We start from the raw sequence: 14598 nt of genomic DNA on the forward strand, positions 1-14598 counted from the left end.
TCTCGGGTACCTGCAGTTTTAAATTGTCATGAAAGGCACAGTACTATCGGTTTTTCAAGGTTTTTGTAATTGACCTTTTGTGTAAGAACTACATGAGACTTAAAATAACTTTATATAAGTGCTTTTCTGATTTTTATAGTTACCTTTATCATTTTTTGTACCACCTGTGTGGAACACCATGTGACGAGTGGAATGTTACTAGAACTTTTCTCTTTACAGCGAGTAGAAATAACACTGAACTAACTGGTAGTTAATAAGGTTATTAATGGTGAAATCTGGAGCTAAAGTAGGCTCCAAAATCAAAACATGCCAGGTGCTTTCAATGTGGAAATATTATTTATCAGTACAAATCAGTATAGTAGAATGATCTGTAAATTATCTACCGAAAGGAGAGTAATTTTTACCCAAAAACGTATCACTTCATATTATTAATGAAAACAGAAAATTATTTAGCATCATATTCTTCAGTAGATGGAGGTGAAATGTCAACTACAGACTGAAAATTACAGGTAATATTAATAATATTTTAGGTTATCTTGTTGTGTGGTGCAAGTGAGAACTGACTAATGAGAACTCAAGGGAACAAATAGTGAGGATAAAGTTGGCATCACAAAATAACAAAAACAATGTAATGTTCCACCATTTCTTTAAATGTCTCCACCCACAGCATGGCAGAAATAATTAGGAGAGACAGAAAAGCCAACAAATGGACCAAGGAGCTGATTGGAGTACAAGAAGTAAGTGTGGTTGTGATGAAAATGAGATGGAGATGGTAGAGACTCGTAACAAAGTGAGTGCGATCTTTCTTACTTACTCACTGGTCATACCGGACTTGAGAGTCCGTTACTGCAGCAACGTATTTTCGCCACCTGTCCCTGTCTTGGGCTATTTCCTTCCATTCACCTTCAATACCTAGGCTTCTTAAATCAGCCTTCACATTGTCCTCCCATCTGCGCCTCGGTCTCCCCACAGGACGTTTTTCCTCTAGGTGCCCTACAAGTACTCTGCACGCTGCCCTGATCCATTCGAGCTATGTGACCCGCCCATCGCAGCCTACGTGATTTAATAATACTGATTATGTCAGGGCTTGAATAGAGTTCATGAAGCTCTTCGTTATGCAGTTTTCGCCACTCTCCGCTTATGTCATCCCTTTTTGCTCCAAAAATTTTCCTCAAAATTTTGTTTTCAAAAACTCGAAATTGCTTTTCATTTTGCACAGTGAGAGACCAAGTCTCACACCCATACAGCATAACTGGTAGAATAATAGTTTTGTATATTCTAATCTTTAAATTCCTAGACAATATCCGTGATGAAAGTAATCTATTCAGTGAGAAGTAGCACGCATTTCCCGCCCGTAATCTCTTCTTCAGTTCGGATTCAATCTCATTTCTCGAAGTGATTTCCACGCCTAGATACTTAAATGTGTTCACTTTTTCAAACTGCATGTCTCCAACTCTTAACATTTCCTGATCTACTGCTGTTGGCATTCTAGTAGTAACCAGGTATTTAGTTTTGTCTTCACTTATCCTGAGACCTACATCTTCACTAGCCTTGATTAACGCATTCGCATTTGCTGTTACAGATACTTTCCTATTGCTAATGATGTTTAGATCATCTGCATATATATTAAAAAGTAGCAGAGACAGGGCATCTCCGTGCTTAAGTCCATTCTTTATTACAAATTCTTCTGACTCCAATTTTCCCACGCGTACTCTACCTTTTGTGTTTTTCAAACTCGCTTCTATAAATCTAACATACTTCTTTGGTATTCCCAGTTCCAAAAGAATTCTGTACAATTTTGATGGCAATACTGAATCATATGCTTTTGTAAAATCTATGAAAATATTATGAACTGGTTTATTGTATTCCCATTTTTTTGACGCAGGGTGAATATTTGGTCTATAGTTGATCTGTTCCTCCGAAAGCCGGCTTGGTAATCCCCCACAATTTCATCTGAATATGGTGTAAACCTGCTTAGCAGAATATTTGAGAAAATTTTGGAACACACTGGTAATAGCGATATTCCTCTATAATTTGTAATTCATTTTGTCGCCCTTCTTACAAATTGGGATCAGAATCGACTCCCGCCACTCTTCAGGTATCATCTCTGAGTTCCATACTTTAGTTATCACTTTGTGAACTACCTCCACCAATTTCTGTCCCCCATTTTTAACTAATTCTGCAGTTATGCAATCTGATCCTGGTGCTTTATGGTTTTTCAATTCGTTGATTGCATCTCTTACTTCCTTTAAACGTTGGCTCAGGTATCTGTGATTCTGCTGTATGTATTTCATACGCCTGCTCATTTCCTGCTTCCTGGTGCACATTTAATAGATGCTCAAAATGCACCCTCCATTTACTTAATATAGCACTGGGGTCTGTCAGCATTCCCCCAGCATCCCCTCGAAGTGCATTTGTCTTAGCCCTGAAGCCCTTCCTATACCCATTTATGTCTAGGTAAAGTTGCCTAATTTTTTTTGTTTTACTGTTTGTTTCCATTTTTGTAATTTGATTATTTGAACAATCCCTCTTCTTTGCACGTAACCTACGACCAACTTCCCTTCTCAAGTTCAAGAACTACTCTCGTTTTCTGTCTCCCATTCTATCCCAATCTAATCGCGCTTTTCTCCTTTCCTCTACCAATTTCTTGCATTCCTCATCAAACCACGGTTTCCTCCTGTTCTTCTTAATTGTACCTATTGTGACCTTCGCTGCCTCTTTAATATTATTCCTCACAGTGATCCACTGTTTATTTACATCCTCTTCTTGATCTTCATGTGTCCTGAGAGCATCAAACCTATTTGAAATTTCTATCATGTACCTTCTTCTAAAGTTTTCATCATTTAGCTTGTCAAGGTTGAACCTAACAAGTTCTGCATTGTGACACCTTGATGTTGCTGTAGATAGCCGTTGGTGAACTTTGGCAACTACAAGAAAATGATCAGAATTGCAGTCTGCTCCCCTGAAAGTCCTAACATTTTCTATACTAGTGTGCCATCTCCGATCTACAAGAACATGATCAATTTGGTTTCGGGTGTGTCCATCCGGAGAGATTCAAGTTGCTTTATGAATGTCCTTCCTTTTGAAGTATGTGCTCTCAACAATCATGTCTTTTGAAACAGCAAAATTAACCACCCTAGTGCCATTATCATTCGAAATGTTATGCAAACTTTCTTTCCCAATTGTAGGCCGGAATGCTTCCTCCTTCCCTATCTTTGCATTAAAATCACCTCTGATTAATTTTGTATCATAGGAGGAGAACTCATCCCACAGTTGATCTAGTTCTTCACAAAAGCCATCTTTAACAACCTCTTCAGTGTCCTCAGTTGGTGCCTGTACATTAATTACTACTAGTCTATTCCACCTGCCGGACAACACTATAACTGATAGTCGGTCACTAATGAACCTTATATCTCTGATTGCATGAAGCACTTTTCTCTGTACTGTGAAACCTGTTCTGAAACTGTGAGCTTCCGCACCTCCATAGAAAAATGTATAGTTACCCCTCTTTATGCTCCCCTCCCCGTGCCACCAAGTTTCTAGAATAGCTGTAATGTCTACATCGTATCTATCTAATTTGTCTAATAATGTCTGGAACGTTCCTGGCCTGTTCAAACTTTTAACGTTCCATGTTCCCAACCTGAAAGTTCCTTTCGGCCTGAATCTCTTCGAAGTAGTTTCCGCCCGGAGATCCGAATGGGAACCTAGTTTACCTCCGGAATATTTTACTTCAAAGGGACCCATGCCCATTAATGTTGCTGATTCTTGATGAATAGATTTGATAGTAAGAGAAGAAGAAACAGGGATGGTTCATCACGCCATCGCCTGCTCCCCACCGGCTGACCGCGACTGCTTATTTTTTTGTATTCGCAGCTGAGTGCGATCTAGACTGTTATAATAATTTTATGAAAAGGCAAGTTGCTACTCACCATATAATGGAGATGCTGAGTCGCAGATAGAGTGGGGGGGGGGGGGGAGAAGGGGGGCTTACAGGCTGAAAGCTTTATTTGTGGCAGTCTTTGTGTCGTGCCTATCTACGACTCAGCATCTCTGCTTTGTGGTGAGTAGCAACTTTCCTTTTCATAATATTGTTATATACCATCCTAGATTTTTCTAGACTGTTCTAATTAATTTTAAAAAAATGAGGGATAGGTGGACCAAGGAAATTCTTTGCTGGATTCTTAGAGATAAGAAAAGACCATGACAACCTCCTGGTGGAAAGTGGGTAAATGTCATTAGAAAACATGCAGGAGCACATGTATGTTTGTGCTTTAAGACTGTAACAAGTGGAAATTTATGAAGCAGGACTATATCCAGCAGTGCGAGGCATATAGCTTAGATATCTGAGTGATGTTTGGTGGCTAGTCTCCAGATTTCTAACACAGACCAAACATTGGTTGCTGCTACATATCTGAGTCTCAGATTCACTACATTGGTGACTGTTTCACACAGGTTGAAATCTGCTTTGTCGAAAACTTGCTGTTCATTATGTTAATGGAATTTTTAGAAATTAAAGGGATTGTAAAATTTTGGGAACGCATTTTGCCAAAAAATTGCAGCAGAGGCAGTTTGGCCAACAATAAGTGATGTTTTAACACAAATCTGTTCATTGTGGTGGTTAATTTTGTAACTTGTTACAGTGTGAATTTTTTGTTAATGACATAGGCATTAATTAATGAAGATTTAATTGTTGTTATTGATTGTTGTGCAGAAAGTGGTAAGACAGTCTTTTACAATGAGATGAGTAAAGTCTTAGAAGGAGATTCTTTTACGAAAATATTTCTTCTTTAAATGTAACAGTTTGCAGATAATTTTCAAGTGCCCTGTGAGCAGTATGGTGAGACTATGATATTGTCTGTGTAAAATTTTCTTAAGAGGGTTATAAAATGGTTCCCTGGAATATGCTTTTTGGAAAAATGTCCAAATTCCAATACATTTTGATTCTTAGCTGTCTAACCACAAATAATGGATTGCATTCAGTCACGATTGGCAGAGAAAAAAGTGGCAGTGTCTGACATCTTAATTTATTTTATTTTCTCTTTTTTTTCTAGGTTTCTGGCGTATTTTGGAACATGACTATCATTTTCGAATTGTGACCCAGATATTAAATCTTGCTGAGCACAACTCTTGGCCACTGGATAGTGTAAGCAAATATGAGACATTGGAGAGTTTGAGTGAATTAGTTCCACCTGAAATATTAAGCCAGTGTTTCGAATGGTATGCAGAGCCCACTGGAAAAATGGACAGTGCTGGTGAGTACTAGACATTTGAAATCACAAAATTGCTCTTACTGCATTATTAGTGACGACATGCAAGTTTTCTATGATAATTATTTATAACAAGAACTCATTGCTAAAGCATTGGCAAGGGTGTGGCAAAGAGTTCTGATGTGATGTGGTTTTAATTTACCAAGAATATAGGTATTAGCACACATTTGCTCTCGGAGAGTTTTGTTCCTCAAAAATTTTATCTTACATTTTGTAGCCAAATACTCTAAACCTCCAGTGCTGTTCATTCTGAAAATTATGATGATTTAAATATTAGTGTATTTGGCTTCCATTTGTTACTATTACAGTATTGGATTTAGGAGGTAGGCTTTCAACAAAATTGTTACAGTCTTTATTTTAGATTTCTCCTGAAACTTGGGAATACTTTTTGGCAACTGTGTTTGTGGACTGATCTGCCAAGTGACCATCACCATAGTAAGTCCGATACACATTAAGATTTATCTATGCATAAAATAAATTGTTGGACATCTCCTACATGCACAAGGTACACTTTCAATGTATTGCTGGCCCACCATCTGTTGGTGTATGAAAGAACTCGTAGCATAAAATGGCTGTACTCTCGCAGTGGATATTTTATAGGTTGTGATCAAAAAGTAACAGGAATTTTTTAATTTAATGGGCTTTGTACATCTAATTTTCGAAACTTTTTGTCTTGGTACACATGCTCCTGGTGTATGTTTGCATTGTCAGCTGGTTTGAATATTAAATTTCTTGTTGACAGTCAAGAAGGTTATATGTGTTTTAGAATGCTTGCTGAATATTTACTGTAAAAAAAGATGGCTCAAAGAATGTGTGTTAAATTTTGCTTCAAAATGGAACAAAGTGCAGCACTGCATTCGAAATGCTGGCAGTGGTTTCTGGCAAATCAACTATGAGTGAGACAGCATTCACATGTGGTATAAATAAATGTTTCAAAGAGGGTTGAGAAGACGTTCATGATAATAATGACTGTCCTGGAAGCCCTAGCACATCAATTATTGATGGAAATGTGAAAGAAGTAAAGAAATTGGGTCTGTAAAATCACCGAGTCACCATCAGAGAGGTTGCTGATGATGTTGACATATCCTTTGGATCATGCCAAGGAATTCCTCCTCCTCCTCCTCCTTCTTCTTCTTCTTTTTACAGGGAACATGTAGCAGCAAAATTTGTTCCGAAATGTTGACTTTTGACCAGAAACGACATCACGTAGACATTGCTGAGGAATTACGGATATGATGTCAAAACCAAAGCCCAATTGTCCCAGAGGAAACTGCCTGAAGAACCAAAACCAATAAAAATTGATGAGTTCGATCATTTATGAAGGTTCTGCTCACTGTTGTTTTCGATTGCAATGGAATAGTGCATTGTGCATTCATGACTTGCGATTGTACGGTCAGTATGGAATACTATGTGGAAGTTGTTCACTATTTGCATAAAGCAATTTGAAGAAAAGAACCAGAATTGTGATAAAATCACTTCTGGAAATTGCATCACAACTATGCTGCCACTCATATCTAATGCTTGGTCATGATTTTTTGGCAAAAACAAAACCATTACATTGCCTCAACCACTGTACTCACTGGACATGGGCCCCTGCAACTTCTTTCTATTCCTGAGGCGGAAGGAAACCATGAAAGGATGTCATTTTGCCACCATTTATGAAATAAAGACAGAATTGCTGAAGGAGTTGAACACCACAGTGAAAAGTTCCGGAAGAGCTTCAAAGATTGGAAAAAGTGCTGGCATAAATATATTATATCTGAGGGGGATTACTTTGAAGGGGACAAAGTTAATTAAATAAAGGTTCTTTAAGAAAACAAAAAATCCCATTACTTTAATCACACCTTGTAGACCCAATGTAGGACTAGAATTGTAATAGAAGTTCCTCTGCGGCCAGTATTTGCAACTTCCCACGGGAAAAAATTGCAAACAGTGTGCCCATGGCAGAAACAACAATCTGAATGATCAAGACACCGACTTCTTAAGTGATGGCAGGTTTCCCACATTCATTTAATTCACAAACTACATGGCAAACCCAAAGATTGGTAAAATTATAGGAGAATGTGTATGTAAAAACACAAAATTATTTATTGAAGCACATAACTGCTCCCATAATACAGCAGACTACGTGTATGAGGAAAGCAATTTCACCTCGTGAGGGACTGACTGATATTATGCTTCCTAGAAGAAGTCACAGAGATTTGGAATTTTTAACTGCAAACATGTAGTGTGCTTGTGAATCTATATACACACTTGTGAAGGAAAATTTTCTTGAAAGTGAGTAAAGTACCTTGATTTGAATAGATTTCTCTATTTTAGTTGACTTTATGCAGTATACAACCCACTTGAATTTCCTTTTTCATTGTCATTCCTTTGTTTTCAGCTGGGTCAACTGCTCTCATTTTTTGTATTAAAGATCTACAAATAGCTACCTTCTGATCCCAGTCACTGTATTCTTCTTGTTTACTTCCCACAAACACATGTGACTCTTATATTATTATAATAAATTCCACAATTAACTCCCAGCAACAAAGACGAGTATCAGCTAATTTAGAATTCAGTGCACACAAACATTAGAAGCAATAGACCGAACAAACACAAGAGTTAGATCATTTCATGTGCCAGATTTGCTGTGTTTGCAGTTCACATACACTGTTTGCTATGTGCAGATATGCGTTCATACAGACCATAGTGTGTGAACCGCCATTTACTCTTCTAGGTTTAGTAAGATTAGAGTCAGGCTTTGAGCAGGCAGATCCTGCAAGTCCACCAGATTTTCTTTAAATCATGAAGATTGGTCCTAACTTGTGGACAGAAGCATTATGAAGTTCACAGAGGAAGGGTTGAATTTTAAAATGTTGCCATAGTTTAGTAAGCATTCTGTTGTGCTTATGTGTAAAATTTTGACCTTTTTCATTTTGCAGGGAATCCAATGTACAGGTTACGTGAAAGAGAAGTGTGCAGGTTTTTAGCAGAAGTTTTGCTGCGCCCAGCTGGGCAGTTCAACCTGCAGGACTTCATGCTGGCATGGGGACAGTGTGTTCCAGAAGGTAATATTCTCATTTAATAATGCTCTGAGTCAGTTGCTGCCAAAAATTCTTGTAACTTCTTCTTTGTCAAAAAAAAGGGGGGGGGGGGGAGAGATGAGAATGAGGGAGAAAAGCACAATATCATGAGAAAGATAGATCTACTCACCATATAGCCGAGATGTTGAGTCGCAGGCAGGCACAACAAAAATACTACTGAACACGTAAGCTTTTGGCCAGACGGCCTTTTTCAAAATAGACAACATACACACACATTCATGCAAATGCAGATCACACACACATGACCAGACACAGAGTATGGACCCCGCAGCGTGTATGTTGTCTATTTCAGAAGAAGGCCTAGTGGCCAAAAGCTTAGCAATCTATCCTTTTCATAACATTGTCATTATTCCATCCTGGATTTTCCAAAGAGATAAACACAGTTTGCCTTCATAAATTTAGAAACTGCCAGCATTGTGAGGAGTGTGCTTGTTGACCATTTATCTTATTATCCATTAACTCTAAATAAAGTATATTAAAAAAAAAACTTCTCAAAAAATGTTTTACAGGGCTTGCATATTTGAAAATGTTTGTGGACTTAGGTTCAAGGGAAGCAGGTGTGAAAGAATAATTAATTTGTTTAAATAAAACAGAACAATAACTAATATAAAGGCATTCTCTTCAAAAATGAATAAAATCTGCAGCTGGGTAACATTCAGTACCACGTACCCCTCCCCCGTGCACAGTAATAAGCTTGTATTGCCTTGTCATGCTGTCCATGTTACTGCTCAAGCCTGTTTCAGTCTTAAATGACAGCTTTCCTGAGGTTGTCAAACATATGACGAGGGTTCGTGCAGTGATGTACTGTAAATTTCGAAAGGTCTCGGCTTTTGGTTGATTGTTCCTATCCCAATACTGCATAATCCTCGAATTACCCTTGACTGTGATGAGAGGCATCTGACATCTGTACATGAGACCAGCCCAAAAGAAGACTGACCCGGCTCCCTGCTGAACCTGTGGCACTTCATACCTGAGGAAAGCAATGGAGAATGCAGATTTACTTTTACCCCTGTACACAAATCCACACAAGGTTGTATATATTTATTTCCTGTAGTCAAAAAGTATTGAGAAAGAAGTATTGGGAAAGGGGGGGGGGGGGGTTGAGGGATTTGGATTACGCAAGCCATGAGGTTGGTCCAAACTATTATTGAGCAGCTTATGTTGCTATAGGGTGTATACACCCCAGGACAGCCGAGAAATCTGGGAAAATTGCGGGAATTTTTTCAGCCGGGAGAAAACTGGGAAAAACCCTGGAACTTTATAGAATTCCAGGAATTTTTCAGTGTTTTAGTTTTGACTTAAATTTATGTAGTTTTGACTGATAAGAACTGATACTCTAACAAAGAATCGCTGCAACAGAATAATATTGTAGCAATTAAACATAAACAAGATAAAAACACCAGTATAAAACTTTAGTTGCAATGATTCAATAAGGTGTCATGCTGTCATTGTTCATTGTCTTTTGTGTGGAGGAAATGATGATCTGATGCTTAACTGAAAATACTGGTAATTAAAATTTACTATATCTTGTAAACAAATAAATATACAGAGTTGATATTTACAACGCTTGTCATTTTTATGATGCACTTCTGTATGCAATGTCGATCGTTAAGATCAACCAAAGCGTTCAGATTTTAGCATTCAGGTCTTTGTTACAAAACTTGTTAATTTCGCTTTAACAGTAAATCCTAAACTATTAAAGATATGATCAATATTCAAGTTTTATTGGGATCACCATGAAAATTCATAAAGGATGATAGATTGAAATAACTGTGGCTTAATTCCCTGAATTACTACAGAATTAAGTAGTTTTCATAACTGTTTCCCTTTATGATCGATCTTAGGTCCACCATATTTAACACTGCTATGTCTCCTTGGCCACAAAAGCCTTCTTCTGGGTTTCCCTATGATGTAGGTTCTCGTCTGTCTCACTCGCACACTATAGCACTTAGGCCTCAATAGACACTAGATACCTGTGAGTTTCTCCATCTCGTGGTGAATCTGCACTCTTTGTGGCATGCGGTCCTTGAGGACATGGTTCCTTTCACAATTCCAGTAGGCTGACTCTTTCGGCGATATACCTAAATGAGAGCACAATGCTCGTTAACTCACAAACTGAACTGGTAGACTCATGAAGACATACATAAACTATCCGGAGAAAGCTACTTACATAGACCCAAGAACTTGATACAACCACTTATGTATTGCTCACATAGGGATCATGAGGACAAAATTATATTAACGACAGCAAGCACACAGACATTTAAAAAAAAATATTATTCCCCCAAGCTAATAGCTGACTGAATGGGACGTATCTTCTGCCTTGCACTTCATAGTGATTTGCAGAGTATAGTTGTAGACGTAGATGTGTTTGGCCTGCTAGTGTATCGACACACTACAATTGTTGGAGTGTGATATGTTGCTGTGGTCTTCAGTCTGGCTTGATGTTCTCCAGGCTAGTCAATCATCTCTGCACTACTACTGCAGCTTTCATCCATTTGAACCTGGGTACTGTAGTCAGACCTTGGTACTGTAGTCAGACCTTGGTCTCCGCTTGAAACTTTCACCTGCTACATTTCCTTCCATTACCAAATTGTTGATCCCTTGAATAAACATAATATATTGCTTTAGAATTAAAGAACCTTAATTATTCTCATTCTTGCCACAGTAAAAGTTAAGCTTCTAGTTCTACCGGAAACCTTAGGGTAAGTTGTGCTTCTTACTGCACATCTTTTGTAGTGTTCAGTGCTTTGCGTCTGTCTCTGCCCTCGTAGTTTCCAGTAGGTGGCTTACCTTTTCTTTCTCGATTTCTTGTTCGATAATTGTGTGTTCCGCTGTCACATCTTAAAACTATTCACTTGGGGGGGGGGGGGGGGGGGGGGGGAGAGAGAGAGAGAGAGAGAGAGAGAGAGAGAGAGAGAGAGAGAGAGTTGTAATTGTGTATGTATCTCGTCATACCCAGTCCATTGCAATTGTTGCTATTTATTTGGTTGTGCTCGTTAACAGTGTGGGGTTTTTTGTCATAGGTTTAGATATTCTTATTACTATTTTTTTCTATCATTCTAATGTAATGTGGTTGGCTTGCATTTAAAAAGATTTGTCCTAACAGTTTTACTATGCAATGAGTTTCCACCTTAACTACTGAATTGTCATGCTTTCTCACTAACTGAATTGTTTTGTTAATTTAACAATGAAGGAGAACACTGACCAAATAGCGGAAGACTTAAGTCATCGACGTTCACACACAGAAGAGAAAGAAAACTTGCTAGCTTCAGATGGAAGTAGTTCTTGGAATAAGTCCTTTGTCTAGATAAGAGTGCACACCCTCCCCCCCCCCCCCCCCCCCACACTCTCTCTCTCTCCCTCCCTCTCTCTCTCTCTCTCTCTCCCTCCCTCTCCCTCCCTCTCCTCTCTCTCAAATCTAAAAACAAATATGATGTAACTTACCAAACAAAAGCGTTGGTATGTTGATAGACACATAAACACACACACAGAATTCAAGCTTTTGCAACCAATGGTTGCTTCATCAGGAAAGAGGGAAGGGGAGGGAAGGACGAAAGGATGTGGGTTTTAAGGGGAGGGTAAGAAGTCATTCCAATCCCGGGAGCGGAAAGACTTACCTTAGGGGAAAAAAAGGACAGGTATAGACACACACACACACACACACACACACACACACACACACACACACACACACACACAGACGCAAGCAGACATTTGTAAAGGCAAAGAGTTTGGGCAGAGATGTCAGTCGAGGCAGAAGTACAGAGGCAAAGATGTTGTTGAATGACAGGTGAGATATGAGCGGCGGCAACTTGAAATTAGCGGAGGTTGAGGCCTGGTGAGTAACAGGAAGAGAGGATATATTGAAGGGCAAGTTCCCATCTCCGGAGTTCTCATTGGTTGGTGTTGGTGGGAAGTATCCAGATAACCCGGACGGTGTAACACTGTGCCAAGATGTGCTGGCCGTGCACCAAGGCCTGTTGAGCCACAGGGTGATCCTCATTACCAACAAACACTGTCTGCCTGTGTCCATTCATGCGAATGGACAGTTTGTTGCTGGTCATTCCCACATAGAAAGCTTCACAGTGTAGGCAGGTCAGTTGGTCAATAACGTGGGTGCTTTCACACGTGGCTCTGCCTTTGATCGTGTACACCTTCCGGGTTACAGGACTTGAGTAGTAGGTGGTGGGAGGGTGCATGGGACAGGTTTTACACCGGGGGCGGTTACAAGGGTAGGAGCCAGAGGGTAGGGAAGGTGGTTTGGGGATTTCATAGGGATGAACCAAGAGGTTACGAAGGTTAGGTGGATGGCGGAAAAACACTCTTGGTGGAGTGGGGAGGATTCCATGAAGGATGGCTCTCATTTCAGGGCAGGATTTGAGGAAGTCGTATCCCTGCTGGAGAGCCACATTCAGAGTCTGATCCAGTCCCGGAAAGTATCCTGTCAAAGTGGGGCACTTTTGGGGTTCTTCTGTGGGAGGTTCTGGGTTTGAGGGGATGAGGAAGTGGCTCTGGTTATTTGCTTCTGTACCAGGTCGGGAGGGTAGTTGCGGGATGCGAAAGCTGTTTTCAGGTTGTTGGTGTAATGATTCAGGACTGGAGCAGATTCGTTTGCCACGAAGACCTAGGCTGTAGGGAAGGGATCGTTTGATATGGAATGGGTGGCAGCTGTCATAATGGAGGTACTGTTGCTTGTTGGTGGGTTTGATGTGGACGGATGTGTGAAGCTGGGCATTGGACAGATTGAGGTCAACGTCAAGGAAAGTGGCATGGGATGTGGAGCAGGACCAGGTGAATCTGATGGAGCCAAAGGAGTTGAGGCTGGAGAGGAAATTCTGGAGTTCTTCTTCACTGTGAGTCCAGATCATGAAGATGTCATCAATAAATCTGTACCAAACTTTGGGTTGGCAGGCCTGGGTAACCAAGAAGGCTTCCTCTAAGCGACCCATAAATAGGTTGGCGTACGAGGGGGCCATCCTGGTACCTACGGTTGTTCCCTTTAATTGTTGGTATGTCTGGCCTTCGAAAGTGAAGAAGTTGTGAGTCAGGATGAAGCTGGCTAAGGTAATGAGGAAAGAGGTTTTAGGTAGGGTGGCAGGTGATCGGCGTGAAAGGAAGTGCTCCATCGCAGCGAGGCCCTGGACGTCTACATCTACATCTACATTTATACTCCGCAAGCCACCCAACGGTGTGTGGCGGAGGCCACTTTACGTGCCACGGTCATTACCTCCCTTTCCTGTTCCATTCGCGTATGGTTTGCGGGAAGAACGACTGTCTGAAAGCCTCTGTACGCGCTCGAATCTCTCTAATTTTACATTCATGATCTCCTCGGGAGGTATAAGTAGGGGGAAGCAATATAGTCGATACCTCATCCAGAAATGCACCCTCTCGAAACCGGGCGAGCAAGCTACACCGCGATGCAGAGCGCCTCTCTTGCAGAGTCTGACACTTGAGTTTGTTAAACATCTCCGTAACGTTATCACGGTTACCAAATAACCCTGTGACGAAACGCGCCGCTCTTCTTTGGATCTTCTCTATCTCCTCCGTCAACCCGATCTGGTATGGATCCCACACTGATGAGCAATACTCAAGTATAGGTCGAACAAGTGTTTTGTAAGCCACCTCCTTTGTTGATGGACTACATTTTCTAAGGACTCTCCCAATGGATCTCAACCTGGCACCCGCCTTACCAACAATTAATTTTATATGATCATTCCACTTCAAATTGTTCCGCACGCACACTCCCAGATATTTTACAGAAGTAACTGCTACCAGTGTTTCTTCCGCTATCATATAATCATACAATAAAGGATCCTTGTGTCTATGTATTCGCAATACATTACATTTGTCTCTGTTAAGGGTCAGTTGCCACTCCCTGCACCAAGTGCCTATCCGCTGCAGATCTTCCTGCATTTCGCTACAATTTTCTAATGCTGCAACTTCTCTGTATACTACAGCATCATCCGCAAAAAGCCATATGGAACTTCCGACACTATCTACTAGGTCATTTATATATATTGTGAAAAGCAATGGTCCCATAACACTCCCCTGTGGCACGCCAGAGGTTACTTTGTCTGTAGACGTCTCCCCATTGATAACAACATGCTGTGTGCTGTTTGCTAAATGCTCTTCAATCCAGCCACACAGCTGGTCTGATATTCCGTAGGCTCTTACTTTGTTTATCAGGCGACAGTGTGGAACTGTATCGAATGCCTTCCGGAAGTAAGGAAAATAGCATCTAC

At 40.3% G+C, this 14598-nt stretch overlaps 1 protein-coding gene across 2 annotated transcripts in view; it reads left to right on the top strand.

Moving 5' to 3' along the window:
* The window catches only part of LOC124771313 (sister chromatid cohesion protein DCC1-like), a 118425-nt gene that overhangs the window by 89652 nt on the left and 14175 nt on the right, over nt 1-14598 (top strand). For both annotated transcript variants that reach the window (XM_047249319.1, XM_047249320.1), the window contains exons 5-6: nt 5052-5252; nt 8192-8317. In XM_047249319.1, the coding sequence (XP_047105275.1) occupies nt 5052-5252; nt 8192-8317 (327 nt within the window). The remainder of the gene's footprint in view (nt 1-5051; nt 5253-8191; nt 8318-14598) is intronic.

This window comes from Schistocerca piceifrons, unplaced genomic scaffold (genome assembly GCF_021461385.2).
Source record: "Schistocerca piceifrons isolate TAMUIC-IGC-003096 unplaced genomic scaffold, iqSchPice1.1 HiC_scaffold_936, whole genome shotgun sequence".
Classification (NCBI taxonomy): domain Eukaryota; kingdom Metazoa; phylum Arthropoda; class Insecta; order Orthoptera; family Acrididae; genus Schistocerca; species Schistocerca piceifrons.